The sequence below is a fragment of the Nelusetta ayraudi genome, unplaced genomic scaffold (assembly GCF_046127955.1).
Source record: "Nelusetta ayraudi isolate G7.1 ecotype Tasmania unplaced genomic scaffold, CSIRO-AGI_Nayr_v1 ptg000082l, whole genome shotgun sequence".
In the NCBI taxonomy this organism is placed as follows: domain Eukaryota; kingdom Metazoa; phylum Chordata; class Actinopteri; order Tetraodontiformes; family Monacanthidae; genus Nelusetta; species Nelusetta ayraudi.
In genome coordinates this window covers 1,810,609-1,837,281 of record NW_027466132.1, presented here as the reverse complement: position 1 = coordinate 1,837,281, position 26,673 = coordinate 1,810,609, and the positions used below count along the sequence as shown (strand labels likewise).

Genomic DNA, 26,673 nt, shown 5'->3' with positions numbered 1-26,673 from the left:
CCAGATTGGTCTTGGTCTCCAGACCCCTTTTTAAGGGTCTCGGTCTTGTCTCGGTCAACCCAGGGGGCCTACTCACAGCCGTCATCACCTTACATCCCCCCGGGGGCCTACCCACCTCCATCGTGGGGCTCCAGCTCTGACACCCAACCCTCCAGAGTCTCCCACGAGCAGTTCAGGGCTGCACTTCAGCTGGTCGTCAACCCTGGTAAAGAACAATTTAAAAAAAAACAACAGCAGATGATTAAGCTTTCTGCGCTGCATTAAAAGCGTTGGGTTTTGTTTTTTTTGTATCATTCATGCTCAGGCGACCCCCGGGAATACCTGGACAGCTTCATTAAAATCGGCGAAGGCTCCACGGGCATCGTGTGCATCGCCAGCGAGAAGCACAGCGGCAAGCAGGTGGCCGTGAAGAAGATGGACCTCAGGAAACAGCAGAGGAGAGAGCTTCTCTTTAATGAGGTGCGTGAAGCCAGCCAACACTTTTAGTATTTTTGCCTCCAAGCTCGTGTTTGTTATGCACCTGCGTCCGTCTGTTTCCCTGCTGAAACGGGTTGTTTAGGGGCGACGGCGGTGCGACGGGACGAGCATCCTTAAATCTCAGACCAAGACAGGAGCTGCGCCGCTTCCGTGACGGTTTTCGCAAAATAAAAGCGATATTTCTAAAATTTCGTACAATTGCAATTTGCGGGTGTTTCCATTGAATGGTGTGAGGCACACAAGCCGTAATTCTCGTAAAATCTCGTCCTGCGAGATTTTACGAGAATTACGTTTGCTTTTGTTTGTTTACGTTTGTTTGCTCTCAAGAACGGTTGTTATATTTTTCTCTTTGATTAATTGTAAAAAAATATATATATATGCCGTCCCCTCCTCCGTCCAAACACAACGCGCCATTTTCACTCGATGTGAACTGGTCACGTGACCCCGTAAGGAAAGCTGCTTCGAATCATAGTTTGGCGGATTAGCAGACACACATTGAAGGACTTTTTACAATTTACATTGAATGTTTCCAGCACAATATTAAAAAAAAAAAAAAAAAAAAAAACCTGAACAATTGCATAAATGATGGATTTATTGTAACGTGCACCATTGCACTCACTTCCAATTTTTTGACTTCAGCGAGAGAGACAAAAATTGCACGTGCGTGCGCGTTTGTTTGGCGAACGCAGCAGTGGATGTGCGGTTACACGTTGTTGGCTTTTCGTGTAATCCCATTCATTTCTCTAGATAAACCTCTTTTTACGGTTTGGCTCCCACAACATGCTCACATTAAGCAGGTTTAATTAATAAAGCGTTTTGTGGGGGGAATCTGTTATTTATGGAGCTGAGGGCGGTGATATTAGTCAACACCGATCAAGCAAACGTGTCAACAAATTCACCACCTTCCCGCTCTCTCTCCCTCTCTCTCTCTCTCTCCCTCTCTCTCTCTCTCTCTCTCTCTCTCTCTCTCTCTCTCTCTCTCTCCCCCTCTCTCTCTCCCTCTCCCCCTCCCTCTCCCTCTGTCTCCGTGTTACAGGTGGTGATCATGAGAGACTACCATCATGAGAACGTGGTCGACATGTACAACAGCTACCTGGTGGGGGACGAGCTGTGGGTGGTCATGGAGTTTCTGGAGGGCGGGGCTCTGACTGACATCGTCACTCACACCAGGTGAACGTCGCTCGGAACGAGCGTCACCCGAAGTGTTGTAAATTTACGTTCACGACAACTCAGAAATTCGGGACCAACCCCTGTCGCGGGACAAACTCTGCGTAAAACAGAACTGTACGCTGATGGCAAATTGAAGTTGACCGTCACCGTCACGACGTTTGTTGAGCTAAGAGTGCGTTAGCTCGCGGATATTAGCGTCAGCTAGCACATCAACATGCAGCCACAACATTTCGGAAGGTTTAAAGAAGTGGAAAAGTTATGCTGTTTGAAACACGCCTCCACTGGTGGATATAAGAATATATAATTGTGATGCTAAAAAAAAATTATATATATATATATATATATATATACATATGGACATAAATATGTGGCTGCAGGGAGCCGTTTTCGACGGGATAAAAGTTGTCCAAGTTGTTCCTGGACAGCAACGATGCTGTTTGAGGTCAGTTTCCAGTCTCTCCACCAGTCAGATGCTCCAAAAAATTTGCTTTCTGAAGACACTCAGCCGAGGCCAAATGGGCCGTAATCCACTTACTTCTGCTTGTGTGTGCGTGACAGTTTATCGTTGCCATTGTTCTCACGACTTTGCCCGCAGTTGCGTCTCTGTTGTCGAGTTGTGTTTCTGATCGGCTGCGTTGCTTTAAGCTTACTTTGCACTCGGCGTTTAATTACAGTCATTTTCACAAAGTGTCAGCTCTGGCACGACGGCTCGTCGGCTGCTAATAACACGCTTTGGTGAGGCTGAGCGCCGCCGCAGCCGTGAAGTATTTTAAACAGTTTCCCCACACAGATGTTGCCAGTTCAGTGTGTCTGTGTGTGCGAGAGTGTCAGTGTGCACATGGATGCCTTCAGAAGCACTAATGGAAACCTCAGTTGGGGGGAATATTACTGGGCAGATATGTCCTCTGTAAACTCTGCCGCTTTAGTTTTTTTTTGGGGGGGGGAGGGGGGGGGGTTTGTACAAATTTTTACAACGTCTTATCTATGTCAAGTGCACAGTTTAAGCAGCCATACTTTACTTGCAATTCCAAGCATTGAAATTGTTGAAGACCCCCGTATTGGGCCCGTTTTGGACTCAGCAGCCGTGCACGATTAATTATCCCAAACACTGTTGAAAACAGCAAATTTAGTCCCCTATGCAGTGCAGGCCAATGTGACCCAGACATAACAAAAAAAAAAAAAAAGCAAGTCACAAAACGCTCGCTCCCCTCACGTGATCAAACGCCACCAACATGTTCGCATCACGCGCAGGTCAGGATGGTCCCGAACCATTTGACTCCCACTGGAGGGCTTTTCTGGAACAAGACAGCAGGGGTGTTGCTCAGGTTGGCTGAGAGGTACACATTTGTTTACTGGCTGCTGCATAAACATTTTGTGTGTGTGTAGGTGTGTGTGTGTAGGTGTGCGTGGGTGTGTGCGATACTATTTCCCCCCCCCCCCCGGGCTACATTTAATGGCTCATTAAAACTGTTTTTTCTTCTTAGTGTTTGAGACAATTTTCTATTCCAGTGATTCTATCTGTGCTAATTTCAATGTGTGTGTGTGTGTGTGTGTGTGTGTGTGTGTGTGTGTGTGTGTGTAATGAAGGCAGTGCGGTGTAGAGATGGACATTTGTCTTTGAGTCCTCGTCTCCCTCCCGTCGTTCGCTTCAGATTCGCAAGTTGTTTATCCATTAGCAGAGGATCCATTTATTATTATTGTCTCCTGCGATTGTAAAGGCGCACACGCGTGCACAGTCAAATCTGCCGCACGCGTGTGCATGTGTGCGCGCGTCGGAAAAGGCGTGTAAGTAACGCCTCCGAGATAGTTCGAGGCGAGCAATTATCTGAAGGAGAATTAGCTTTGTCTGTGCGTCTGTCTGGAGCTGTGTTTCCGTCACCCCCAGAATTGCGCAAAACCCTAAATGTTGCAATAAAAAAAAAACTGCTAATGGGAAAAGCTAAACTTTGAAAAACCTCTCAAATATCGCGAAAAGGTTTTGGACATGTTTTTTTTTTTGTTTGTTTGTTTCGTACGGGCTCACGTGACCAGTTCACTTCAAGTGAAAATGGCGCGTTATGATTGAACGGGAGAGGAGACGTAATATTTTATCATTTTTTTTACGAGTAATCAAAGAGAAAAATATCATGACCGTTCTTGACGGTAAACAAACGTAAACAAGCGAAAGCAAACGTAATTCGTCTTAAGCGCTTCGCACCATTCAGGGGAAACGGCTGCAAATCGCAACTGCACTTTGTTGAAATATTTAGAAACATGGCTTTTATTTTGGAAACACGGCTTGCGTGAGCGTGTTGTTGCTTCTGCACATGTGTCCCGTTATACGTGTGCACGCATGCAGACACGCACGGCCTGACCAGCTGGGCCTGCAAGTTAATGTTCAGTGGGGCTGTGTGTTTTGCGTGTGAGCTCGCTCAGACGCACTGCATCTTCCCCCCCACCCCACGCCCCCCCCACGCCCCCCACCCCAACTCCCCCCACTCGCCATCTGGGAACTTTGCGCCACGTCGCAGCCAAAGCCGCTGAAGGCTGCAGTGGGATATTTGCGGTTGCGTCCCACAGAAGCAGACCTCTCGTTACTAATTTGTTCAAAAACTCTGTAAATCTTCAGAAAGCGGCATGTTTAGCCCTCTGTTTACAACCTCCTGTAAAAAAAAAAAAACTTGGCACTCATGGGTACTTTAAATCAATAGATCAACGTATGTAGGCTTTCATGGGGCATTTTATTTCTTTCTCCTATTTCTTTTTTATCCTTCTGAGGCGAATGTAAAGCTCACGTTTGATTATTTCCTTTCCCCTCAGGATGAACGAGGAGCAGATAGCCACGGTGTGCCTGTCGGTGCTGCGGGCTCTCTCCTACCTGCACACGCAGGGCGTCATCCACCGGGACATCAAGAGCGACTCCATCCTGCTGACCAGCGACGGCAGGGTGAGCTAGCGTGCGTGTGTGTGTGTGTGTGTGTGTGTGTGTGTGTGTGTGTGTGTGTGTGAGAGAGAGAGACCAGCGTTGCCAGCGTGTTACTGGCCGTCCCTCTCGCCGCTCGTCAACAGCAGCGAGTGCCAGAAACTCGTCATCGCCAATTAGCACTTGCGCCACAGTAATTAAATTCCGCCTAATGCCTCTTTACAAGCTGGTAGGATGTCATTAATTAAAGGATAATGAAGCATTAATACAGGAGATTAGTGTCTTCTACGGGAAGCTCTTCATCACCGTGGGTCAGCGCACCTCCTGGCAGCAGTGTTGTGGAAGCGACGCGACCTCGGCTGAACCCTGAAGGAGCCGCGTTCCAATGTGTGCGTTTGCAGATCAAGCTGTCCGACTTTGGCTTCTGTGCCCAAGTGTCCAAAGAGGTGCCCAAGAGGAAGTCCCTGGTGGGGACGCCCTACTGGATGGCGCCGGAGGTCATCTCCAGGTTACCGTACGGCACTGAGGTGAGGAGGACGCACAGAACCCTGGAGAGCTGCAGCTTTGAGTCAGAAGACTGAACTCACTCCATTGTGTGTGTGTGTGTGTGTGTGTGTGTGTGTGTGTGTGTGTGTCCAGGTGGATATCTGGTCGCTGGGCATCATGGTGATTGAGATGGTGGACGGAGAGCCTCCTTACTTCAACGAACCCCCTCTGCAGGCCATGAGGAGGATACGGGACAACCTGCCCCCGAGGCTAAAAGAGTCGCACAAGGTGAGGACGGCAGAGTTTCATGTCATGCGTTTCGGCTTCCTGTACGGAAGAGGATCAGGGCCACAGGAAGAGAAAAAAAAAATTAAGATGGATTGTTGTTGTTTTTTTTTTGAATGAAGTTGAAATTTGAGATTGAAGTCAAAATTTCGAGAATAAAGTCGATGTAAAAAAGCCTAAATTTCGTGAATAAAGTTGAAATTTTTGCAATTAATGTCAACGTAAAATAAGTCAAAATGTCGAGAATAAAGTTGTAAGGCTCTGCGCGCAAGTCCAGGAGCTTGCTTTTTTTGTGTGTGTGTCAACTTTATTCATGAAATTTCTACTTTATTCTCGAAATTTTGACTTTATTCACAAAATGTTGTCTTTTTTTGCGTCGACTTTATTCACGCAATTTTGTATTTTTTGCATTGACTTTTTTCACAAAATTTTGACTTTATTCACAAAATTTCAACTGAAAACTTCAAATGAAAACCGAGATAGAAATGTCCTTCCAGCAATATTTTTTCTCTTCTCGTGGCCCTAATCCTATTTCGTATTTCCTGCCTCAATATCCCAATCCGCTGAGCCAAAAGAAACTAGATAAAAACTTAAAACAGGAGTACTAATGTTAACCTGCTCCCTGCTGTGTTTGTCCTGCTCCTGGCCAGGTGTCCTCCGTGCTGCGCTCCTTCCTGGACCTGATGCTGGTGCGGGAGCCGTCGCAGAGAGCCACGGCGCCGGAGCTCCTCCAGCACCCCTTCCTCAAGCTGTCCGGACCCCCGTCCTGCATCGTCCCACTCATGAGACACTATCGCCACCGCTGAAAGCAGCCAGCTAAGCTAACACCTGCCCTCATCCACACTTTCAATTAAGAAGATGAAAACGACACAAAAAATAGGACAACGAAGACACGCGATGAAAAATCCTGTTCATAAACACACACACACACACACACAAATATAAGCACCACCCGGGTGACACTGCCCTCACCGAGCCAAAGCACCCCACTGCTGGGTGGTGTCAGACCTAAAACACTCACCTGTCTGTGACCGTGAAGTAGATTAGCCAGAGGAATCCTTCATCTGAAAAACATGGATAGAAGGAGCGAAAGACCTGCGACGGAGGAGAAGATTTTGTGAGAAACGCTGCGGCAGAGGACTCGGTGGAGGCACGGTGGTGGGGTGGCGGGGGGGAGGGGGGGGGCAGCTGCTGACAGGGTGCAGGGCCTCCGGACAGAAGCAGCAGTGGGTCGAGCAGTCGCACAGAGAGAGAAAGAGAGAGAGGGGGGGGTTCCGACTGTGTTTTCATCCCACAGACTGCTGAGAGTTGAGACCCGGCCCCCTCCACCCTCCCCTCCTCCCTTCTCACACACACACACAAACATACACAAACACACGCAGACACACACACACACACACACACACACACACACGCTACACGCTAACTAACAGTGAGGGGGGTAAAAAATAATGTATTTTAAGGAAACTTGTAAGTTTTTTCTGTACAGTTTTGATAACTCGCAGTATTTTATCGTGTCGTAAAACCATTGTGATATGAGCAGTATTAAATAGCGTTTCTGCAGAGATCTTTCCTACTGTTTATAGTCCACTTTTTGCTTAAAGATATAAGAGAACTATCCCAAATGAAAACTTGCCTAAAAACTTAACCTACTGAGAGAGAGAGAGAGAAAAAAAAAGAAGCAGAAGAAGCTAAATATATTTATTATCTCGCATTTGTAGACAGAACTTCCATGAAATGATGGACAAAAAAGGGTAACGTTGGAATTTTGTATGACATTTTAAAAATATTTATTTATTTATTGGAGTCTAAGGATTATTATTATTATTATTATTATTATTATTATTATTATTATTATTATTATTATTATTATTTTGTTTTTGGGTAGTGTGGCCTTTTTATTGTCTCTTGTTTTTTTCTCTCGATTGCTTTAATTTCCATGTTGAAGTGGTGCATCGACAGACGCTCATATCATTTGTTATGTCATCCGAGCAATACTCCAAAACCTATTTATAAGACCATTGGACCCTGTATTTATGATACTGTACTGACACCATGCATTTAAATGTAGCACAGATTGAGTGTGTGTGTTTCAAGAAAAAAAAAAAAAAAATGATTTCTCCAACACGGATGTGTATTAATTTGTTTTTTTTTGTTGTTGTTTGTTTTGAATTCATATCCTGCCTTGCGAGGCTTTTTTTTTTTTTTTCTTCGATGCTGAAACTTCCTGTTTTTCTACGCACTTCCTCTCTGGGTGTCATCAGCGCCGCCGTCCTCCCCAACACACAAAACACACTGATCGCACTGCAACTGTGCTGCCATAGTCACCCGCGGCTGGACGAAGGGAGCCACGTCTCCGCCCATCATCCACTGTGAGGAATAAGAAGCGTGTGCGTGCGTGCGTGTGCGTGCGTGCGTGATTGTCGACGCGTTTGTCTGCGTGAGAGGGTGTGCGCGACAGTGAGACTCGAATGAGTCAACACTTAACCTGTGGCGTTTGGCTTGTACAGTGATGTAGCATGTTTGTTGTCGGTGAAACTGGTTGGTTTCAATTAAAAAAAAAAAAAGAAAAACTCAAACGAGCATCCATCAGAACATCGACGACGTGTTGCATGAATTTCTCCCCCTCATTTGCCCTCAAACAGCCTCTTCTTCCTTCCCTCCGCTCTGTGTTACATCCTCAGCAGATGATTTTTTTTTTTTTTTTTTTTTTCCCTTTCCCTCCATCATCTTCTCTCCTCCGACACCTCCTCGCGTTCGGCCGCCCTGCCGTAACTTCCACCTTGGCGACGCCTCCAGAAGCGGGACGACGGGATCGAGGCTATTTCTCTTTTCTCTTTTCCTCTCAAAGCCATTTCCCTCCAAGAAACACCGTAATGGGCTATTGATTTTGGTCCCCGCGCAGACAATGGAGCTCCTCTCCTGGAGAAAGATGCCTCTGCTGATGACCCAGTATATCAAGAGTGGGAGGAGTGGGCCGCCTGCCTGGTGCGACTGGGCGACATCACTCAGCGCTGCCGACTGACTCAGTCACCGCTTTGGGCAGAACCACAACAGTAGAATAAAATATTTAACAATAACAACAACAACAATGGTTTTGAGTATTTTTTTTTGTTGTTTTGCTTTTAGCCTCATCTACCCAAGAGACGTTTGCCAAAGCTAAACAGTTCAATGTAAAAAGACACAGTGATTTCTGTCGTAGTTGTTTAGCAGTGTTAAGGAAAAAAAACTCTTTTAAAATTACTCTGAGAGAGGGCTGTCCTGGATGTGAATGCTAGTTTTCCCACATCAGCGTCAGGAGTCAAACCCACTGAGTGCAACATATTTTGCTATTGTGAACTGTCGAGGTGTAAGAGTAACCCTATATATTCAAAAATTGAAATGAATTACTTTAAACAAAGTCAAATGTCAACATGTCCACAATTTGGTGTAAAAAAAAATCATACAATAAACTTACTTAAAAAAAAAAAGAAAAAAAAGGTGGGGTTACAGGGTTAACCCCACTGCCCTGGATTTGAAGCCAGGAAACGTCTCGTTCCTCAACCCATTTTTAACCCCCTTAAGATGACAGATGTGGTAAGAAAAAAAACCCAGAATGATTTAGCACCCAGTGTCTGAGGATGATCTATGACACCCACCACGTCAACACAAATGTCCTATTTATTTCCCAATTAGATTTCTTCACGTTGTTTTCCTGCCGCAGCCTCAAGATTCAGTTGACGGAATCAATATCTCATCCCTCTCGTCTGACAGGGTCGGCAGTGATCGGGAAACACGTGCCCAAGTGTCAAGTTTGATTTTTATCCAAAGAGAAAGTTGCAAATGGAAACATCCAGACAGGTGTGGCAGAGGTGATTACACGTAAAGATTTATTTCCATGAGGAGAGGACGAGTGCACAGGAATTGCATCAGCAGAGGTTTATGCATAGACTTTGATTGTGAAAATAAGATACACATATTCTTTAAAATGGAGTAATCATTGTATTTTGACCAACTGTCATATTTCATTCCCATAAATTCTTCACTATTAATTCCAGAATATGTTGTCTTTTTTTTCTTTTTCGATGTTTTCCGTACACCGGTACGAGAGGAATGCAAAAAAAGAAAGGAAGATTAAAACATTGCGACAACTGCGAATGTCACGGCACTTGCACACACTACAGGACTGCTCCACAGTGACACACGATGGCTGCGTTCGGACGAGGAGGGGAAAAAGTCGGAGAGCAGCGACCAAAAGGAGAAGAATCACGATTCACAGATGCAGGAACCAACAGCAGGCGTCCAAACACTTCAGCAGCAGTTTCAGAGAGAGTGGAGAGAAGACGAGCAGAAAATAATACAACTCAACAATCAGCAGAGGCTCTGAATAAGAGAATTAAAGGCCCAGTTGTGTACAATTTAGTTGCATCTAAGAACGAGAAAGTATATTGAAAATAATGTCACATTTTTTCTTACTTTCTTTTTTTTTTTTTTAATTATTCACATATTTGTTAAAGCAGCTGTGATGCTAAACATAAAAATAATGAATATCTGCGCAGATCCACCTTCTGGGCTGCTGTCCAAATATGGTGGCCGTGAAACAGCTGGCTACCTCAGGTGGACCTGCTCTTAAGGTAAATATAAATTCTTACCGCTAAGCACATGAAAATGTATTTTTGATGAATATTTCAACCTCAAAGCACACGTTTTATACTTTTTAAAAATTCATTTTCACTGCAATAGATGCCTGTAAAGTGTTACACAGTGGGCCTGTAACTGTCAAACCTGGTTTAATGACATCGGCATTTGAAGTGATAAACATGAACAAGTGTGAGAAACAAAAAACTCACGTTTTTCATAAAGGCATACACATTTAAAATCTCTTTAAATCTGAATTTCTGTGACGGTGTGTTCGGTGGCGAAGGGCGATTGTTGGCGCTGTGGGTTTGCGGTCAGTCCAACCTGCAAACCCAAAGCGACACAATCTTGGGGGAACGAGAGAGATTCTTAACAATCATTCTTTTTTTTTTTTTCTCGAGATTTGATTCAGCAGCCGGAGCGAACGACACTATCCTGGATTTACCCACAGATTACATCCACCAGCGTGCAGTCTTCCCAGCGTGCAGTCCCAGCTGCTCACACCAGGAAGATCGAGTCCTTCTCCTGGGCCGCGTCTCATCTGCGGTGGCTGGGCCTGGGAGGGTCACGGAGAGGGGAGGTGGAGGTGGGGTAGGCGGGGGAGGGGTTACATGTTCTTGTACATGGAGCGGTCTCGGGGCAGCTGGGGCTGGGTGGCCGTCAGCTTGAGGTGGAAGTGGTAGACAGTGAGCGTGATGACGATGATGAGGGCCAGGATGAAGCCAAGGATGAGGGGGAGGGTCTCCTCCAGGCGCTCCCGCTGATCCGTGATGCACTTGTAGGCTGCAATGAGAGGGAGGAACAGAACCCAGAGTCCAGTCAGTCCGACTGCGGTGGTGGTAACTTGATGATGGTGGTGGTGGTGGTGGTGGTGGTGTTAGGCCTGACGGTGGTGTTGGTGGTGGTGGTAAGTCTGATAGTGGTGGTGGTGGTGGTGGTGGTGTTAGGCCTGACGGTGGTGTTGGTGGTGGTGGTAGGTCTGATAGTGGTGGTGGTGGTGGTGGTAGGCCTGATGGTGGTGGTGGTGGTGGTAGACCAGATGGTGGTGGTGATGGTGGTTGGCCTGATAGTGGTAGTGGTGGGCCAGATGGTGGTGGTGGAGGTTGAATTGTCATTTTTATTTCATTCAATTTTATTTATAATCCTGCATGACTTGTACAGCAGGAATATATATGTGTGTGTGTATATATGTAATATATATACACACACACACACACACATATATACACCCACACACATACACACACACGTATATATATATATATATATATACACACACAGACACACACACACACACACACACACACATATATATATATATATATATATATATATATATATATACATATATATATATATATATATGTATATATATATACGCATATATACACTCACAGTCACGACATATATATATATACATATAATATTTTGGTTTTTGCCCGCTTTTTTTATACACTCCTCTGTTTTGTGCTGCTGCTCCAGTGGGCTGAGTGTTGCAGGTGTGTCTCCCTGTGGGCGGCCACAGGAGGGAGCCGCTAAAGCAGAGCGGGGCCTAGTTTACTGCACCTCTTGCCGAGGTTCAAGGTGATGAGCTTCAGAGGACAGCCGGCCCACTTTATAGATACTGAGTGTGACCATAAACGCTGCATAGGTGCTGTAGGTGGTGGTGGTGGGAGCGAGGGTGGGTGGCAGGAATATAAAGAGACTCATAAAGTTGTAATGACCTCGCAACTTTTTTTTTTTGGTCACTCTGTCTGCATGTCCTCTCTTTCCTTCTAGTCCGCACACTGCAGTAATAGCCCTGCAGAGGAGTGTAAGCGTGCGGGTGTGTGTGTGTGTGTGTGTGTGTGTGTGTGTGTGTGTGTGTGAAAGATGGTCACGATTTATACCCCCTGACACCTGAGTGTAATCACTGACTACAGTGTGTGTGTGTGTGTGTGTGTGTGTGTGTGTGTGTGTGTGGTGATGTGAGTAGAAAACAGTTGGCCAGTCGCCCCTGTGGCTCCATGGTCGTGTTCTTTCGTGTTCTTTCTTTCTCTCTTTCTTTTCCTGGTTGCTCTTACGTTCGCCGAAGACAAAGTCGGAGGCCATGTCGAAGGGCTGGATCTGGATGTCGTACATGGACATGGTGACGCCCTTCTGGTGGTCGCTGGAGATGAGGGTGAGGGTCTGCTGCGCCAGGCACACGAAGGAGTGTCCGGCAGGGGTGACCAGGGCCGACAGGCGGTGGGTGCTGGCGGTGTGCTTCCCAGCTGGAGGTAGAGGCAGGAGATGAGTCATGAGCAGTGTGTGTGTGTGTGCGTGCGTGTGTGCATGCTCACGTTGATGAATGACATTTGTGTGAGAGAGGGAGATTTAATCATTTGTATTCTAAGCTAAATGGAATGTTCACATGAAACTGGTATTACTGTCCTGTATAATGACTGTAGAAAAATTAATAACCACTTTTTTTTTTTTTTTTACTTGAATTTGACACAAACCCTCCTTCATGATGGCTACACGTTTCTACGGAAGCCTCTAAAGGACAAAACAGACAACAGAAGAAACCAAGTTGTAGCTTTTGCAGCTGGATTTCACATATTTCTTTCTCTTGCTGTTCTTCTTCCTGGTCTGGAAATTAATTTTCTATTTTCCATATTTTGTAATTCAATATCAAAACCATTGTTATATGCACAAACCCCCCAGGAATGTGATTTGTGTTTTTTCATTCTTTTAAAGAGATATTAAATTGCTGTAGTTGAGTCGCTTTGGGTTTTTGCAAGAAATAAAAGATTGTAAAGTAATGTATTACGATAGAAATGTATTTAAAACCAATTGAACCCACGTATAAAAAAATATATATATATTTTTATATATATATATATATATATATATATATATATATATATAAACGGAGGATAAAATCTGTGCGTTTGCTCAGCTGCTTTGACTCCTCTTCCAAAAACCACCATCCAAGCACACGCTGGCACACAGAGTGGATCACACCTGGAAATGATTCACCCACCACGACACTCGACTCGACTCGGGCTGCGGTGCGGGAGGCTGCGGTGTTACTGTTACCGTGCTGTAGTGGCGGGACACTCACGGTTGTAGGCGTTGATGAAGTGCGAAGTCTCCGAGGTGTCGTAGACGAACTGGACCTTGCTGATTTTCCACACCTCGGCGCCTTTGTCACGGAGCTCCTGCAGCACACACACACACACACACACACACACACACACACACACACACACACACACACACACACACACACACACACGAATTTGATTTGGCTGGTGAGTAAATCTTGGACTTCACCGTGTTGCAGTCGGTGTAGGCGATGAGTTGTTAAAGGCGAATATTTGCATGATTAGGATTAGAATGAATTTTACTACAAACCTAAAATAAATAAATAATGATAATAGTAAAAAAAAAAAATAATAATAAAAAAAAAAGCCAAGTTGGCGCAACCCCCCCACCTTGGAGAAGTAGATGCGCAGTGTGTAGGCTTTGTTCTTCCAGCTGATGTGGATCTCCGACTCTGTGCTGCCACATTTGCCCTCGATCTCCGCACTTCGAGGCAGAGTGAAGGACGCCTGCTCGGTGATGAGCTGCGAGACACAAAACAAGCTCGTTCAGGGAAAAAGGAAGGAAAAAAAAACACCCCAAAACAACAAGATTGACAGACACAGGTGACGGAATTTGCGCAATGTAAGAGTGGAAACGGTTCATATTTTACTTGTAACATGACTTTATGTGTTAAATCACAGCGAATCATGATGGTCACTTCTTTAAATAAAAATAGTTCTGAGTTTCCAGTGTGTATGTTCAAAGATTTTCTAATGGGGCTAATGCGCAGTCAGCATTTTTACGCACGGCTGCACGCTGCGTCTGAACGCAGAAATCACATCGAACACTGGTGTTACCGTCACGACAGTAACAAAAACTGGACATTTAATTCAACTTCGAGATGTTTGTGCCGTGAAACAATATTTTACAACTCCATATATGTACAATATATAGTGGCTTTAAATTCTTATCCCCCCCTTAAACTTCGTATTTCCTTTTCTTTTACCCCCCCTTCTGTCTTAAAAATGTTTTTTTTTTTTTTTTTTTTAAAATGTGAAACCACGTGTGTTACGGTTGGGTGGGTTGGGGGTTGGTGGGGTGAGGTGAGGGGTTTCCTTACATCTATGCCGTTGAGGGCGAGCACGTCGTATGGCACGAGAAATTTCACGGCGAACTCCACCATCAGACACGTCGTGCCGTTCTCCCGCACGGCGAAGATGGCTTTGTCCGGGTTGGTGGACAGACCCGAGAGGTTCTCGCCCTCCTGCTCGGCCTGCACCGCGGGCAGCGCCACCGCACCTGCCAGCAACAGCACCGCTGTGCACAGTTAGTGGCGTCGGGTTAGAGTAAAGGGGGAGTTGAGGTGGGGGTGGGGGTGGGGGTGGAGGGGTAATGCAGAATCAGCAGAAATGGGAGTTTCGCGTGGGAGTGGGTGGAGGAAGGGACGGAGGGAGGCAAAGTGTTGGTAATACGTGCAGGTGTTGCAGCGATAAATAACAGGTGGATGGTGATGATGGTGGTGATGGCGCGAGCCCACCGTGCGCGAGAGGGACGCGAGCTCCCCCACTGCAGCGTGGAGTCACGACATGCAGCGCCCACGCACGCGCGCGCGCGCACACACACACGCACACACGCACACACACACACACACACACACACACACACACACACACACACACACACACACACACACAGACACAGTGAGAGAAACACATGCGCTCGCCCTCTTACCGAGCGCTGCCAGCAGCAGAAGTCGGGCGCTCTCCATGGTGCTGAATCCGAGGCGTCCCGTCGCTGCCGGCTTCTGCTCCCCGAGAGAAGAGGGACTGGAAGCGGAGCGCCGGTGCAGCAGGGAAGCGGGGGGAGGGAGGAGGGAGAGAGGAAGAGAGGGAGAGAGAGAGGGGGGGAGAGCGAGAGAGAGAGAGAGAGAGAGAGAGAGAGAGAGAGACGGACGCCTTACTGCACTCAGCGGCCAGAAGTCCCGCTCAGATCACCGGGAATGCAGTTGCAAAATGAGGAAAAAAAGAAAGGAAAGAAAAAAACCTCCAGCTGGAAAAAGGATCCGCTTCCTGGAAAACTCGCTGTTCTCGCTTTCCTTGAGGACGTTTCGACAAAGCTGCGAGGGAAAGAGGAGGTGGGGAGGCTGGGGGTGGGTGGGTCACTTCCAGGGAGACGACGACGACGATGATGATGATGATGATGATGGTGGTGGATGGTGGTGGTGATGTGACTCCTGCCGGGTAGAAAAGTAAAACTCTCTGCGTGTCAGAGTGAATCCCGCAGTGCTGCTGCAGCCTCCGTGTCGGAGGCAGAAGCTGCAGGTTGAGCTCAAAAACGATGCTGCAGGTCTGAAAGGGGGAAAAAAAAACCTCTCCTTCCCGCCCTCCATCCCTCCCTTCCTCACACACACACACACACACACACACACACACACACACACACACACACACACACACACACACACACACACACACACACACACACACACACCATACCTCAAACTGCCATTCTGCAAGGTTGCAGCTATTTTAAAAAAGGACTTAAAGGCCCAGTGTGTGAAATTTGCTGGACAAGGAACATAAAATTGCGAACATGTTAAAGTTTATTTCTGTTTTCTGGTATGACTACGCTGGCTGGGTCATGGTAAAAACGCTACTAAACTGCTCAGGCAACTGCATAAAAGGATTCGCTGCTTAAAACTGCTTTAATCTTAAAGCAATTTTAAGTGGTTAAAAACGTAAACTCACGTCTGCTAGTTTATTTCAGTGACTACGTCAAGGTACAAAACGTACGTAGGTTGCATCCAATTTCCTCCCAGTATTGGTCCCTTTAAAAGTCACATACTGGGTCTTTAAGTTCCCCCGAGGGTTCCTTTTCTAAGAGCGCTGATTGGTGGGTTTAGTCTGCAGCGACAAAACAAGCGTCGATAACAATAAAAGAGCGCGTTTTAGAAGCGCCAATGACGCGACAAACACACAAAACAAAACCTCTTATTGCACCACAGCGGCTTTATTCACTTTTATGAGAGGCAGCGATAAAGCAGCACGCCTAGAGCGACGAGAGGCGACGCACAGTTGCGCAAATTGGACCAAAAAACGCTGCGCAAATAAATCACCGCTAAATCACACCTGCAACTTCAGACGAAAAGCCCCGCCCACACGGAGAGAAAGAGTGAACCCTGAAAAAAAAAGAAAGAAAAGAAACCCAACCTTTATACCAGTGGGACGCCGTGAAGCCGCTGCACTATCCAGCTGGCGTTTCAGCAGAAACTTTCCCCGAACTTTGGACTCCTGGAATGTTCCGCTGATGCTTTTTGAATTAAAAACAACAACAAAGATCAACTTTGGACACTTCGAAAGGCCGGCAGCATTTCAGAAACAGTTTTTCACCACTTTCTGCGATGTTTTTTGCTGGACTTGAATGTGGGGGAACTTCTTATTTGAAACACACTTTTCTAGAACTTTACGCACGAGGTTGATGATTCTCTTCTCTCTTTTTGAAATCTAAGACTTTGTCATCCTGCGCTGAAAGTCAAACTCGCACTTGACGGAGCTGATGCTGTCGACGCTGCGTTTGCTGTCGACCTGCGGATGCCGCGCGTCCTGCAGAGGGAACGTCGCCGACCGGGGCATGCGCTCTGACGCCGAGCCCAGAGGCTCCCCGGCTCCCGCCGCTGCCCCTCTGAACTCCGGGGAGGTGAAGCGGCGCAGGAATCTGTGGCTCAGCGCGGAGAAGCTCTTGGCTGGAGAAACGCTCGTTGGTGCCGCAACGTGAGGAGCTCCAGCCTTGCGCCTCCGTAGCGTGGTGCGCTCCGGGGGTGCCGGGCTCAGGACCGCGGCGGGCAAGCTGCAGCGTTTCTGATAGTAGCTGTCCCGGAACCTGCGCGCACGGTGCTCTGACGTGCGGGGTGTTTTGCGGCCGAGATCAGGAGTCAGTAAGATGCCCAGGACCGAGGGCGCGCAGTCTGCAGGGGAGAGGGAGGCTGATTCTGGCGCTTTTTCGTCTAAAACCGGAAGCTGGTCGCCGGATACGGATATGTTCGGACCACTTTTTAGCCGCTCGGAGCGTGAAGGGGGTCTGGGAGTGAGGACGCCGGAGAAGAGCTGCCCTCCGGTCCCGGTTTCCTCTGACAAGAACAGCGACTGTCTGCGTTTCAGCCACTGACAGTTTTTCCCCCAGCGGAAGTGCGCGCGATCAGACGTCTGAAGTAACTCAACACTTTCTGCCAAACCATCAACTTCCCTCTCCAACTCGGCCAAAGTGCCCGGCGGCTGCGCACTCGGGTCCCCGCTCTTCCTCCAGCTCGGGGACGTGAGCGCCGAGACGCAGCCCGCGTGGCCGAGAAACGTCGCCACCTTGACGGCGGAGTTTCCCGCCTTGTTCCGCCGGTCGATCTGCAGACCCAGCCGCTTGAAGGCGCGCACCAGGAACTCCACCACGTGCGAGTGACCGCCCACCGCCGCGTACATGAGCGCCGTGTTGCCCCACGCGTCCACGATCTCCGGGTCGGCGTTGTTCCGGACCAGGAGCTTCACGGCCTCCAGGTGGCCGCGCTCGCAGGCGTGACTGAGCGCCGTGCGCCCGTCGCCGTCTTGGCAGTTGACGCCGGCGGCCCTCTGCAGCAGCGGGGCCACCAAGTTGGCGCAAGACTCGCCGTCTCGGAGCAGCAGCAGGACGGAGGAGATGGTCCGAGCGTCCCCGGGTTTGGAATCTACGGTACCCCGGAGGACCTTTCCACCACTGGAGCCGCTCTGGGGTTTGAGCATGATTGTGGAAATAATAATCCCACAATTTTTTTTTTTAAATTTTTTTTAGGGGAGCAGTCTCATCCTTTGTGGACGAAGCAGATCCAAACACCTTTGATATAGCAGCGGGTCAAAACCAGCAGTGAAGCAAGAGGAGTTGCTGGGGCAACATACATTTAATCACGACTCTTTTGTTCGGCCCTCTTGATGGAGGCACTTCACTTGCACAAAAAAGAATTAAAGAGCGTCAGTGACGCAGCCCAGGATGAATTCATTTTGCCCTCCACACACCTTGTTAAGAGACCCCGCAGAGGTAACAGAGTGCAGGGCTGCATAACCTGCACCGAAGGTCTGATCTGATCCCTGAGCAGAGTCAGAGGAGAACTAAAATGAGTTCAATAGAAGGGAAAGAATCGTATGAGCTGATGCCAAAGAACATAAGCACTTTATCTCTAAATACATTTCCTTTCCCGCTTAAAGGACCAGTGTTTAAAAGTGTCTATTAGCATTGAAAGAAACCTAATGCTTTTAGACCCCCCCCCCCCTCCCCCCCCACAGATTGTTGATCTGCTCCTAGAAATGTGAAATTAATTAAACACAAAAAAACAACAAAAAAACTTAATTGCGATTATTTGCAATATACTGTCCTACCATTAGGGGTCACTAAATCTTACACATGGGACTTTTAAACATACGAGCCCACCCAACAAAAATCAACAGACGTGGTTTTGTCCCATTTTACACCTGGATTTATTGGTACACATACTATAAAACAGTATTAAAGGAGCTGGATAACAACAGTATTTTCATTGCTTTGAGTTGAACAGTACAATATAAATACAAAAGAAAAATTAAAAGAACACGCACAGAATGGTTCGTCGACAAGCTACGGTTCAGATAGAAAACAGAGAGGAGATACAGTAGAAACAGAGGAAATCAAATCAGTGACGCTGCTTTGCAAAAATAATCAGATTTTTCTGTTGTCTTTTTTTTTTTTCAATATTTTTTTTCTTCCATCTTGACAAACTAGGGAGCCAAAGGTTACATGAAGTCACACGAGAGAGAGAGAGAGAGAGAGAGAGAGAGACATTCAACTAGTGCAAAAAAGCCTCTAACAAACATAATAATCTTAAACTACACGTTATATCTAATATATATAATATATATTTATTTATTTATATTCTGTATATCGTCATATAAATAACCCCTTAATTTTGGCATTTTATCATTCATAAAATAACTTCCTAACAGACACTGAGTGGCACGTTTGTAAGCAATGAAATAAAGTTTTAAAAGCACTTTTAACAGATTTCTTCTTCTTCTTCAATCTTTTATCTCTGCGCTAGATATGTGGTGTGAGCTTGACGCCGTGTTGTGCGGGTGCAGTCAGGGCAGGCCGGTGAACGAGAAAACAAGCAGACGAAAAAAAAAAAGAGGGAAGGGAAACAAGGAAAGCAAAAAACAAAACACCCACTGGTGGACGAAGCTGTTCCTCTACATTTAAGAGACCCACTCATCCCTCTAGGAGCACTCGAGGACGAGCGGTCGGGGGAGAAAAAAAAGCAAAAATTTAAACTACGTACATTCCAGTATATACAAAACATCCCGTCTACCCTTTAAACGTGTGTTACAGCAGAATACAACAGGCTACAAATAAAAAGGCCGGATCGGAGAGAAGAGTGTTGCACTCCGCGGTTCAGTGTTTTTGTTTTTTTTTAAGTTGTGGTGGATTTTCTTAGCGAGGCGAACTTGAAATCCTGCCATGTTAATACATGATGCACAATAAACAGTGGTGCGGGCTGCGTTTGTGTTGCATCCACATCACAGGGTTTTCTGAGTGGAGGGAAAAAAACCAAAAAACAACTAAACAAATAAATAAACGTCATTGTGTCTTGGTTTCAACCAAAAGTGGTGAGGACACGGCTGTGGTGGCAGCTTCAGTTTCCGCCTGCTTTAATGTCTCGTCGCAGGTGGTGCAGCTCGCCGATGCAAAGTCTCGCAGGGAAATGAATGTGAAATAATTAGAGTCACTGCGGCGCACAGACTCTCTCATCCAGTGTTAAGACTTCTGCCATTTATTAGACTATATATTATCTTCTGAATCTTAAACTAATCCTAAATTGTCCCTAGTTTGTAGGGACTTATACATTTTATTTTTTTTATATTTTTAACATATTTTCAAAGTCTGAGATAATTATATTTAATTTTCTGAGTTTTCTTTTATGATTGGCTTTTTTTTTTTTTAATGGAATTGATTCTAATTTTTTGCATAGATTTTGGCATATTGGCAGGACGAATGATGACAGTCCATCATAATGTATATATTAGATTTTAGAAATACAGTTGAGTTCAAAAGGAACCACAAGGACAATCCTCGGGACATTCCGTGGCGACACGAATCAAATACGGAGACAGAAAAAACAAAACGAAACAATCAACGCAAACATCAATCAGTCGCGATCCCTTTATAGTCTCCTGACGCGGAGAGACGTGACGCTTCGTAACAGACGGCATCAAAAAAAAAAAAAAGAAGAAGCCACAAATCAGTTTACACACCTTTGTGACGTCAGCCAGGGAGGGGCAGGGGGAGGGGACGCAGGGTCGGCTGCACCGGACACAGATTTGCCTTGAATACATTCTTACTGAGAGAAGAGAGATCCTACAGTAGTGCACTGCTACATTTTCCACGTGGTTATGACGACCTATCACAGACAAAAGTGCTCAGGACGGGACGGGTGTGTAGCGTAGAGTGTATTTCACACACACAAAAAAAAACAAACAACGCAAATAATCTGTGCTGCATCAATATTAAATCCTTTACATAATCCTCTTCCTGTCAGGTGACTGATTAAAAAAAAGCATAAAAGGAAACTGCTGTGTTGTGTGTGTGTGTGTGTGTGTGAGTGTGTCCATTAATAGCTGCAGCATGTGTTGCCTGTGCCACAAGGATGGCGCTGACAATGTAGGCATATCCCCAAAAGCCCAGTGGCTCCTGGGTGAAGAGTGGGTGGAGTAAAGGGGCACAGGATAGGGTGGGGTTGGGGGCTACAGTCTGTGTGTGTGTGTGTGTGTGTGTGTGTGTGTGTGCACGTGCATGCAAGCGTGTCTGACAGTGATGCGTGTAGGAGTCATCCAGGCCAGGGCGACCTGGCTGGGGTGTTTCTGCACCTGCGTGAGTGTTTGTGTATGTGTGTGTGTGTGTGTGTGTGTGTGTGTGTGTGTGTGCGTGTGTGAGTGCGTGTGTGTGTGCGCGTGCACTTGTCTATCCCGTTCTCAGGCGCTCACACCACCGTGGCCGGTCTGCGGTCCATCTCCTCCTCCAGCTTCGCCATCTGCTGCATGTCCTTGGCCTTTCGAGTGGATAGGAACACACACACACACACACACACACACACACACACACACACACACACACACACACACACACACACACACACACGCACGCACACACGCACACACGCACGCACACGCACACACACACACACACACACACACACACTCAGGTAAGTTACGCAAACTGAATATCTCTCTTGCAGTCAGGTAAGTTTTGCTAGCTGAATGTCTCCCAAACACACAGAAACAAACACACACAAACATACACACATGCACGCATTACGGCTAAAAATGGCCCAGCTGATATAGGGTGCCGTTTGGGGACCTGATCTGGGCGATGGCAGACCGCACCCGAACCACCTCAATACAGTGAGGCAGTACAAACCACACGCTTAGTGTTGGAAGGTGGGGGTGCGGAGGGTGTCGCCGCCGCCGCTGTCACACTGCGTTTGAGGAAGCGATTATGAGCCGGAGTGAAAAGCGCAGCAGGGTCGGGCGACAGTGGGTGAGGCAGCTCGTTTCTGCAACGTAACGGCTGTCGAGCGGCGGTGACGAACGACCCAGGAGAGAGAGTGAGAGAGAGAGAGAGAGAGAGAGAGAGTGAGAGAGAGAGAGAGAAAATCGTGGACTACAAATGTGGGCGGAGGACACAAGGACTTCGCAGGGGCAGAGAGGGGGATGAATCATCCCCGTGTTTTTGGTTGGTTGCAAAGTCCCTGGGAATTAGTCCGACGCTTCCTTATGATGCCACATGGCGGCGATTACTCATCGCGATTGGTCGTTGAGAGAGCAGCAGCAGCAGTAGCAGCAGCAGCAGCAGCAGCAGCAGCAGCAGCAGGGGAGCAGGTACGGAGGCAATAAATGGGGAGCGTCGACGAGAATCAACCAGTGACGCTAATCAATGGTCCAACTCAGGCATGGGCAAGCTATGGCCCGGGGGCCATATGCGGCCCGTGAAGCTTTTTAATCTGGCCTGCCAAACTTTTTAACTTTTTAACCCTTAGGTTTAGGTTTAGGCTTAGGAGAGGTTGGACCAATGCCACGCTCCCCATTTTAGAAGCCATTGTGGTCCACCAGTCGACAAGTTTGTCCTCTACTCGTCTAACTGCATTAAATGCTCAGTGTAGGAGGACTTAGCAGCATCCATACGATCATCCATGCATAGTCCATATGCATGGATGATCCCGCCGCTGCCACAGTCCATATGAAATGAAAAAAAAAAAAGACATCATGCAACCAAGACTTTGCGACGCTGGAACAGACAGGCGGCAGTGACAGGAAGGAGGAAGAGGGGTGGAGGAAGATGAAGATGCCTACCTTGGGCCTGTTTGTTTGCATGGTGTGATTTCAAAAGCTGTGTCGGGGGAGAAGCATATGAAGAAAAAAAACTTTTAAGACAATAGGATGAACGCAGCCATACATGTTCAGACATGTACAGGACGACACAGCGCAGAAGATGGCGAAACACACAAAAAAAACAAGGACGATGAAGATAATGTGCACATTTAGCACAAGTATCGGTACAAAAAACCAACAAAAAACAAAGGAAAAGAGGAAAGAAACAGACACCAACAGCCTCTTCCTCCAGTAACCGACATCAACAGGTCAGGGACCTATGACCCCAGTGGTTTTATTCTCATGCAACACTGAGGAAGGTCAATTTGAACTGAAATAAATCTGACAGACATGTGACCTGGCTGCGGCTGTAACTACAGCAAAGACGCCAGATTCGTTTTTTTTTCGTACCTGCTCGTTGAACTTCTCCAGTTTCTCCAACTGCTCCCTCTGGTTTTTCTCCAGCTGCTCCATTTCCTTCTGGTGCTTCATGGCCAGCTGCAGACACGGAGACGCCGTTAATCCCTCAGATGAACCAGAGATTAAAGAAAATAAAATCCCTTTTTTTTTTTAAACCCTGTGAATTTTCAGCAGCGTCTCACCCGCTTCCTCTCGTCCAGGAACTTCTTGGTGTTGCTGCTGTTCAGCTCTCGCACTCGCCGCTCCCTCTCTGCCTTGTTTTTGATGCTCTTGTCCTGGCTGATGGCTTTGCTGTTCTCCATGGACATCTTGGCCTGGTTGGCTCGCATCTCTTTGCTCTGCCTGCAATTGTTTTTGCAAAGTATTTTTTTTGTGTTAAGTATTTTTTCATTATATTTATTAGCCTTTCACCAACTGATTTCAGGTCACTAAGAAATTTGCTTTTTGGCAAAAATGGAGGGTTCATTTTAGGCTTGTTCCTTCTTATTTGTTGACACCATCATCTGTGAGAACATTTGTTTGTGTGACTTGTGGCAGAAGCCCAACATATTTACCCTCCAACAGGTATACACCATGCCATTTAACAAAAACAAAAACAAAAAAACTGTGTAAAAAGTTTTCAATTAATTGATCAATTAATTGTTAACATCCCTAGTAGCCAGTGTCTGTTTCTTCACCGTTCGTGGATGAGCTTGAGCTGCACGGTCTGCTGCTCCTGGACGGTGGCCAGCAGCTTCTTGAGGTGCTCGCACTGCTGCGTGACGTGGCCGTCCTTCATCCCCTGCTCCTCGCCGCTGTGACTGCTGATCAGCTCCGACCACTCCTTGGTGTGCTGCGCTGTGATGTCCTTCACCTTCGCAAGTACACAAACACCCAGGCCTCGGTCAGTTGCACAAGTCCTGTTTGTCCTCGCAGCTGATTTTTTTCGGAGAGGACTTTTTTTTTTTTCTTACTTTTGCTTTGTGATCGGAAAGCAGCGTTTGGATCTTGTCCTCCGTCTCCTTCTTCTGCTCCTGGCAGTTGTTTTCCCTGCGGGGGGGGGAGAGGACCCGATGCGTTCAGGTGTCTTTCAGTAAGTAATCCAGATGATGGAAACGTTGATGGAAAAAAAAATCGACTGACCCTCGTTTCTTGATGGCCTTCTCTAGAAGTTTGTCCAGAGTCGTCTTGTCTTTATCATGCTGTGACACCATCTTGTCCACCTGGGTGCAGTGGGACTTCTGCATTGTGTTCTGATCCTAGTGGATGAAAAAAAAGAAAGAAAAATAAGACAATAAAAACAACTTGTCAACTCAAGAATTTATTTTACGGTGAAACTGTGGATTTTTTTCTATCTATTAGTGTTTGAAAATAAAACAGTCACAAAAGAAAAACGACTGCAATCTGCATCATCATCATCATCATCATCATCATCATCATCATCATCATCATCATCATCATCATCACCACTACCAACAACAACAACAACAACAGTCGGCCACCTTTGAGTGCTTCTTCTTTAAAGCGCTCAGCTCCTTCTGCTGCTTCTTCATTAGTTTAAGGTACGTCTGCAGGAGAAGAGAGCAGCAATAAAGCACAGGGTCAATTTAAAGACCTGAGATTATTTTCCTTTGAACTTCACGCTGGCTCCTTTAGCTTCTCCTCATCCTGAAGCACTTTTACATTTCAATCTGCCGGACTTACCTTCATTAGTTTTAAGTCATCGATGCTGACATTAGGCACAAGAGCAGAGTCTGAAACAGCAGAGGAAACTTTGGCTTATTATGTTGCGCTAAACCAAACCAGTATGTGTGTGTGTGTGTGAGTGAGTGTTGACGTACCCTTCTTGGTTTCTGAGGTGTTGTTCTGGGTGGTGTTGGAGGTCTGGGCCATGTCTGAGCTGGCTTGCGGTGTCACGCTGGCCTTCACCGTGTCTCCTTTGCCCTTTCCCTTCTTGTCGTTCTTGGAGCTTCCGCTGGGGACGTCTGCGATGTCGTTCTAGTGGCAGCAAGTTTGGGGTCACTTTTTTAATTTCTGCATTGAACTCAAATCTAACCTGTTTATATGAAATAATGCAAGTGTGTTTACTGTGTCAATCCCCAGCGCCTTCATCTGGTCGGCTCTCTTTTCAGCGATGGTCAGGAACTTCTTTGGGTCCGACAGAGCGTCCACGATGGCTGGAGACGCAACAATACAGTGTGTTGCTGTCATTTGGGGGAACTTTGTCACAAGAAACGCTATTAAAAAGTGCAGTAAACCGTGATTTTAACCAAATGTATTTCGAGTTTCCGGCCCAAACTAGTGATTTCACTTTGAGGTCAGTCAGAAGTCTGCAGATCTTCCCCTGCAGGGCGGTGATTCTCGCTGCTCGCCGGCCGAGGACAGAATGAGGATCTGACTTTTCTGCGCTTCCTGAAATTAATACGACGCGAGCTCCTCGCACTGGGCCCAGAGTGGCCGGTGGGGGAAGCGATTGTGGCAGCGGATCTTCTCGGAGAGGGCTAATGGGTACAGTAATGTCTCCTCGGCGCGAGGCCCCCTCGGCTTTATTTAATGACAACTCTGATTGTCCCGCTCATTTGTATTCTTCTGCCTGAGCGTCTATTACTGCAGATTCACTGTCATCATCATTTACACCGTGCCATTACTCTGAGCGCTCAAACCCCAGCCACGGGCAGACAGAGAGGAGGAGCATGAATGAGCTGCACCTCCCCCCACCCCCACACACGCACTCCTCCACCCTCCCTCCTCTGTCTTCCCTTAAGGCGACAGAACTTTATTAACAGTTGCAAAACAAAACCAGGGAGGAAAAAAAACCAAAGCATCAAACAATGCGGTGACTTTGAATAGAACAGAATAGAATAGAAGGCCCTTCCCCTCACCTCCGAAGCCGTCGGGCACGTAGGTCTTGAGGATGATCTGGCAGAAGATGGTGGGCAGCGACAGGGGCTTGTTGCCCTCGTTCCTCAGCGAGATGTGGCGGTAGCCGGCCTGCAGGCCGTCCAGCGGCAGGAGGCGCTGGCCAATCAGCTTGTTGTTGTCGTCGTAGACGCCGATGCGCAGCACCGCCAGGTCCGGCAGGATCACCTGGGAAGAGAGGAGAGGTGGGGAGGGGAAGGGAGGGGAGGGGAGAGACGCAACCGCATGAATACAAAATACACAAGCAGTATGAATTTAATGTCTTTTCTTTCATTCTCATGACTATTGACACTGCAGTTTCTCACTGAAGCCATCAAAACTACGTATGAACACACATGGAATTACGTAGGAAACAATTAAAGTGTAAAAATAACTCAAACAGGTTTTATATTGAAATTCTTCAAAAAAGCCACCTTTAAAAAAAACATATTTAGAGTTATTAAACGTGTTTTTCTTTGTTGCATAATTACATATATCTTGTTCATATATTTGATGTCTTCAGTATATATCTGCAGTGCAGAAAGTTGTAAAGATAAAAAAAATGCAAGAGAAGTTTAAAACATTTTACCTGGTCGTGTATATTTTGAAAGAATTTAGCACAAAGCTGTTTGAAAAAAAAAAAAAAAAACCCCGACACACACGATGGGGCAGGAAGTGCACTTACTGCCACACTGGAATAAGTTTAACACACTGTGGAGGTGTGGGGGAGTTGTTTTGTTTCCGGGCAATTTGTGCTGCAGGAGTCAGGACTGAGGCAAAGGACGAGGCTGAAACCTCAAACGCCATCGGTGGACGTTCACGGTGTGATACTGGAGAAAATTATGCAGCCTATCTTACTGACAAGGCCTGTACAGGGACTACAGTATATCTCTGTGTAGGTCTGTGCGTGCGTAAGCATTTGTGTGTGTGCAACTGTGTGTGCACACCCGGGTGGGGGCGGGGCCGGCGGGGACACAG

At 46.8% G+C, this 26,673-nt stretch overlaps 4 protein-coding genes across 8 annotated transcripts in view; 1 reads left to right on the top strand and 3 right to left on the bottom strand.

Moving 5' to 3' along the window:
• Positions 1-7,451, top strand: part of pak5 (p21 protein (Cdc42/Rac)-activated kinase 5) — a 55,464-nt gene extending 48,013 nt beyond the window's left edge. For all 4 annotated transcript variants that reach the window (XM_076044663.1, XM_076044665.1, XM_076044664.1 and 1 more), the window contains 7 exons: positions 64-205; positions 305-459; positions 1,514-1,647; positions 4,447-4,573; positions 4,951-5,076; positions 5,189-5,323; positions 5,971-7,451. In XM_076044663.1, the coding sequence (XP_075900778.1) occupies positions 64-205; positions 305-459; positions 1,514-1,647; positions 4,447-4,573; positions 4,951-5,076; positions 5,189-5,323; positions 5,971-6,126 (975 nt within the window). In that variant the 3' untranslated portion in view covers positions 6,127-7,451. The remainder of the gene's footprint in view (positions 1-63; positions 206-304; positions 460-1,513; positions 1,648-4,446; positions 4,574-4,950; positions 5,077-5,188; positions 5,324-5,970) is intronic.
• A 2,491-nt stretch (positions 7,452-9,942) lies between these two features.
• Positions 9,943-14,849, bottom strand: lamp5 (lysosomal associated membrane protein family member 5). Of its 2 annotated transcripts, none has more exons than XM_076044623.1 (6): positions 14,717-14,849; positions 14,106-14,302; positions 13,396-13,527; positions 13,023-13,119; positions 12,001-12,189; positions 9,943-10,720 (listed from the first exon to the last, which is right to left on the bottom strand). In XM_076044623.1, the coding sequence occupies exons 1-6, from the start codon at positions 14,751-14,753 to the stop codon at positions 10,545-10,547; spliced, it is 828 nt and encodes a 275-aa protein (XP_075900738.1). In that variant the 5' UTR covers positions 14,754-14,849; the 3' UTR covers positions 9,943-10,544. The 2 variants fall into 2 exon arrangements, with proteins under 2 accessions (XP_075900738.1, XP_075900739.1); XM_076044624.1 differs by having other exon boundaries at positions 14,106-14,284.
• Positions 14,850-16,478: 1,629 nt separating this feature from the next.
• On the bottom strand, positions 16,479-18,336 carry LOC142900450 (uncharacterized). The gene has a single exon (XM_076044755.1). It carries the CDS (start codon positions 17,749-17,751, stop codon positions 16,489-16,491), a length of 1,263 nt encoding a protein of 420 aa, XP_075900870.1. The 5' UTR covers positions 17,752-18,336; the 3' UTR covers positions 16,479-16,488.
• A 120-nt stretch (positions 18,337-18,456) lies between these two features.
• The window catches only part of plcb4b (phospholipase C, beta 4b), a 52,370-nt gene continuing 44,153 nt past the window's right edge, over positions 18,457-26,673 (bottom strand). Inside the window, exons 28-39 of the mRNA XM_076044756.1 lie at positions 25,680-25,884; positions 24,886-24,974; positions 24,639-24,795; positions 24,502-24,551; positions 24,300-24,365; positions 23,941-24,056; positions 23,772-23,847; positions 23,496-23,671; positions 23,001-23,160; positions 22,810-22,896; positions 22,381-22,417; positions 18,457-21,080 (exon numbers count right to left, since the gene is read on the bottom strand). Coding sequence (XP_075900871.1) covers positions 21,004-21,080; positions 22,381-22,417; positions 22,810-22,896; positions 23,001-23,160; positions 23,496-23,671; positions 23,772-23,847; positions 23,941-24,056; positions 24,300-24,365; positions 24,502-24,551; positions 24,639-24,795; positions 24,886-24,974; positions 25,680-25,884 — 1,296 coding nt within the window. The 3' untranslated portion in view covers positions 18,457-21,003. The remainder of the gene's footprint in view (positions 21,081-22,380; positions 22,418-22,809; positions 22,897-23,000; positions 23,161-23,495; positions 23,672-23,771; positions 23,848-23,940; positions 24,057-24,299; positions 24,366-24,501; positions 24,552-24,638; positions 24,796-24,885; positions 24,975-25,679; positions 25,885-26,673) is intronic.

Bases quoted from the DNA above. Each gene is read 5' to 3' on its own strand.
- lamp5 (XM_076044623.1), bottom strand. From the start codon at position 14,753: ATGGAGAGCGCCCGACTTCTGCTGCTGGCAGCGCTCG. The intron at 13,120-13,395 runs GTGGGGGGGTTG...TGTGTGCTGCAG, and splicing joins TGCGCATCTACTTCTCCAAG to GAGCTCCGTGACAAAGGCGC. The intron at 10,721-12,000 runs GTAAGAGCAACC...CTCTCATTGCAG, and splicing joins CGACTTTGTCTTCGGCGAAC to CCTACAAGTGCATCACGGAT.
- LOC142900450 (XM_076044755.1), bottom strand. From the start codon at position 17,751: ATGCTCAAACCCCAGAGCGGCTCCAGTGGTGGAAAGGTCCTCCGGGGT.